The sequence below is a fragment of the Debaryomyces fabryi genome (genome assembly GCF_001447935.2).
Source record: "Debaryomyces fabryi strain CBS 789 chromosome Unknown contig00127, whole genome shotgun sequence".
Taxonomy (NCBI): domain Eukaryota; kingdom Fungi; phylum Ascomycota; class Pichiomycetes; order Serinales; family Debaryomycetaceae; genus Debaryomyces; species Debaryomyces fabryi.
The window spans coordinates 1-3,576 of record NW_015385553.1 but is presented as its reverse complement, the minus strand read 5'-3'; the positions used below and the strand labels follow the sequence as shown (position 1 = coordinate 3,576).

General features: G+C 33.8%; 2 protein-coding genes across 2 annotated transcripts; one reads left to right on the top strand and one right to left on the bottom strand.

Moving 5' to 3' along the window:
- Positions 1–880: 880 nt before the first annotated feature.
- Positions 881–2,626, top strand: SUC1 (transcription factor; the record flags this gene model as incomplete). Its single annotated transcript, XM_015613395.1, has 1 exon — positions 881–2,626. The coding sequence occupies one exon, from the start codon at positions 881–883 to the stop codon at positions 2,624–2,626; it is 1,746 nt and encodes a 581-aa protein (XP_015465762.1).
- Positions 2,627–3,107: 481 nt separating this feature from the next.
- AC631_04565 (uncharacterized protein) lies at positions 3,108–3,545 on the bottom strand (the record flags this gene model as incomplete). The annotated part of the gene is made up of 1 exon (XM_015613394.1): positions 3,108–3,545. The coding sequence occupies one exon, from the start codon at positions 3,543–3,545 to the stop codon at positions 3,108–3,110; it is 438 nt and encodes a 145-aa protein (XP_015465761.1).
- Between the last annotated feature and the right edge of the window lie 31 nt (positions 3,546–3,576).

Genomic DNA, 3,576 nt, shown 5'->3' with positions numbered 1-3,576 from the left:
CTTCTTCACTTTCTTTTCATAGTTCACCGACTCATATTTCTTAATTAACCAAGAACATTCTTCTCCTCTCAATTTACAAGATCCGCATATAGGATGTACTTCATCACATTTTTTCCTTGAATAGTTAGTAAAGCCCTCTTAGTATGTCTAGCATCAAACATGTACTTACTTTCTTCGACGACAGCATACGCATCCAGTTTTCGATCTGACATTGGATCCATCGACAAAACTCTTCATTTGAATTTGTCTATGCTTCACATGATCCTTGCTTGCCGTATTATCTGCTTTAATATTATTTAATTCGCTAAATGAACTTGCATCTAACGTGGAAAACATTCTGAAAATTTAATAAGCGATTTTGATCATCAACAAATTTCTCCAGGAAATAATATACAAAAGTCTTAAGTTTCTATGCTCTAAATGATTATATCTCTATAATAATGCGACCTTCAGTGTACTCCATTCTATTTTGGTCTATAAATGCTCTGCTGAAAAGCTATAGTCTACAACAGAAGAGATAAGCTGTTTAGTTCGGATTTTTTTGGGGGCTTAAGTTTATTACACAAATCCCCCACATCGGAATCAAAATAATACTCCATAAATTAGTCATAGAGTGGTCACTAAAAGCCATATACGGATCCCTAGGATGACTTCACCCAAACCAAACTCACTAGAAGAAGACTTGGGAATTTCATGTTTCAGTGAAATGCATTTACGTCCTTGCGATGGGTGTGCCTTAAGGAAAGTACGCTGCAACCGTCAGAAACCTTGTTCTCAATGTATAAAGCACAATGTTTCTTGTACCAACATCAGAGTCAAGAAAAAATGTGGCCCGAAACAAATTCATAAAAAGACAAAAGAGACAATTCAAAGATTGAATATGGAGAATGGTAAAGCTGATCCTATATTTCACACCACGGTTTTCAAAACACCAAATGATAAAATATTCACGGTAGATAGATTGTTACCATACCTTCAGTTTTATCAGACTTGGTATTATGGAGTATGGCCGGTCTTGTCAGTTGCACACATTGTGGTTAAGATCGTTCAAAAAGAGGGTGAAGAAGATCCTCAACTGAATCTAGAGAGTGACACAGCATATGTATTGGCATGTTCAGTATGTGCTGATATTGCTATGCAACTCACGTTTTTATCCGATACTCTTCATGTTAGAGACATGCCTACTGGAATCGAAGCCAAAGAATTTGCAGATGAAGCTATGAGGTTCCGTGCACGTATAAATTACAGGCTTAACCCCACCATAGATATACTTCTATCGTCCTTCTTTCTTTATGATTACTTCGTAAATGTCAGTGGACATAAATCTGTCGCTATTACATATTTGAGGGAGACATTAACTTTTGCTCAAATTCTAGGACTTCATAACCCTAAAACATACTTCAATCAAACTCCAGCATCTGTCCATAGAATGAAGAAGATCTACTACTTGTTGATGATAACAGAAAGATTTTTATGTATTGAGGAAAATATCCCAGTTTTACTTACTCCATCTATTCCATTTCCTGCATTGGAGGACGAAGAATATCCAGAAATCCTTAGTGGTTTTACCGAACTAGTTCGAATATTCTCCATTCCGGATAAATCCTTCTTTGACAAGTTAGCAGAGGAGAACTCAAATTCGTCAAATCTAAAGCTATTCCAAAAATCTTTGTTCCAATTAAGCAACCCACCAACTCAAAATTGGATAGTAAATGTACAGAACAATTTGCAAAATGTGACAATCTCACCACTAATTCCAGATACCCAAAAATTGAATATTATATTATCGCAGCATTGGATGAGGGCTTTAGGCTGGCACATAGCTAATCAAAATGAACTTTTAATTAGAGACTCTGATGAATATCACTGTTTGAATCCTCAATTCCCATTACATATTGCTAAAGAATTCTTAAAGTCAACTGAAAATTTATCTCTGTTTGCATTTGAGTCTAATGGATCAGGTGTGTGTGTTAAGCTTTTAGAAATAGCCAATGCATTAGCAGATTCAGTCTCAGAGTCTGCAGTATATAAATATGATACTTATAATTCTTATGATGCATTGGGGGCAATATTTCAATTGGTGGGTAAATTTAAGAAAGATATTCTATTACCCGTCGATCTATATAACAAGATCGATACAATTATAAGTGACAAAGCCATCGCTAAATTTCCCACAGCTTATATAACAGAAGTTGATGATGATGCTTCTTCTAGAGTAGCATCGTCTAACAGTAGTAATGATAATGGTAATGATAATGATACCAGTAATATTAGCGATGTTGTTAATACTCTACCTCATTCTAACATGGCGACTAATAAGTTATTCTCGCCGTATACACAAATGACTATGGGTATTGGATTATCTCCAACATCATTACTTCCAACATTGAGCTCTTCAAATCTTGCAGCTTTACAAGTGCAATATCAGCAACAATCAAATGATACCCAGTTATATGATCAGCGTCGAGAATTTCGAAATCAGCAGAAGCAACAAGATACACATAATTATGGACTGCCATTATTAGATTTAGATAAAAATGTTCATTTCGGATCAAACATTGATGGAAAGGATTCAAAAATAAGATTCGACACAGATATTGATTTTGATAATCTATATAATATATAAATAAATTTTTGATAAATTTATAGTAAAATAATAAAACGTTGTATTATTTACACTAGAATCAAGACAGACGTCTGTATTTATACAATTTCTTATATATGAAATAATAAAGAGGGCTCGATACTAATCGAATGAGATACACAAGCTAGGGGAATGATTTTGCAACTTGCAGAATAAATTTACTGGTGTTATATTAGCATAATTCAAATTAATTGGTTTAATGCTATTTACCATTAATATTTTCATTATCAAAAATTCCATCTAAAACAGTTAATGCTGAATAAACTAATATAGAAGCATACACAAATATTATTTGAGCCACATATTGGAAGATTGGAAGACGCATGATTGTACCTGAAAGTTCCTGTCTACATGGATATCGCTTTGACTATGATATATGGGTCTTATATAAGTATTCAATATAAATTAAATAATCACAGCATCCATAGATCACTGATAAGATATGGCAGATAAAATACCTTTTTCAGACAGGCGACATACCACGTACTGAATTCACAACAACCCTTTCATGAATTCCAATATATTCCATTAGCCTAGCTTTTTTTTCCGAAACTAGACGACTGGTACCTATTTGATAAAAAGTCAAATAATTATCAATCAATATTCCATTCATCCTATCAATTTGAGTTAGCGATGTTAATGGTTCAAGGCCTCTATCACCGGGGCTTTCTCCACAATCATTAAAAATAGGTAGATAAGCATTTGGCGAGTACAAATCACCTCCATCTGCCAATAGTTTATTCTTAGACCTGTTCCGTTCACTCACAATGAGCTTTTCCACTCCAGTAAACTTTTGATCCATTTCATCAAATTTTCCAGTAAACTTTTGATCCATTTCATTAAATTTCCCAGTAAACTTTTTGTCTATTTCATTAATTTGCCTTGTAAACTTTTGATCCATTTCATTAAATTTCCCAGTAAACTTTTTGTCT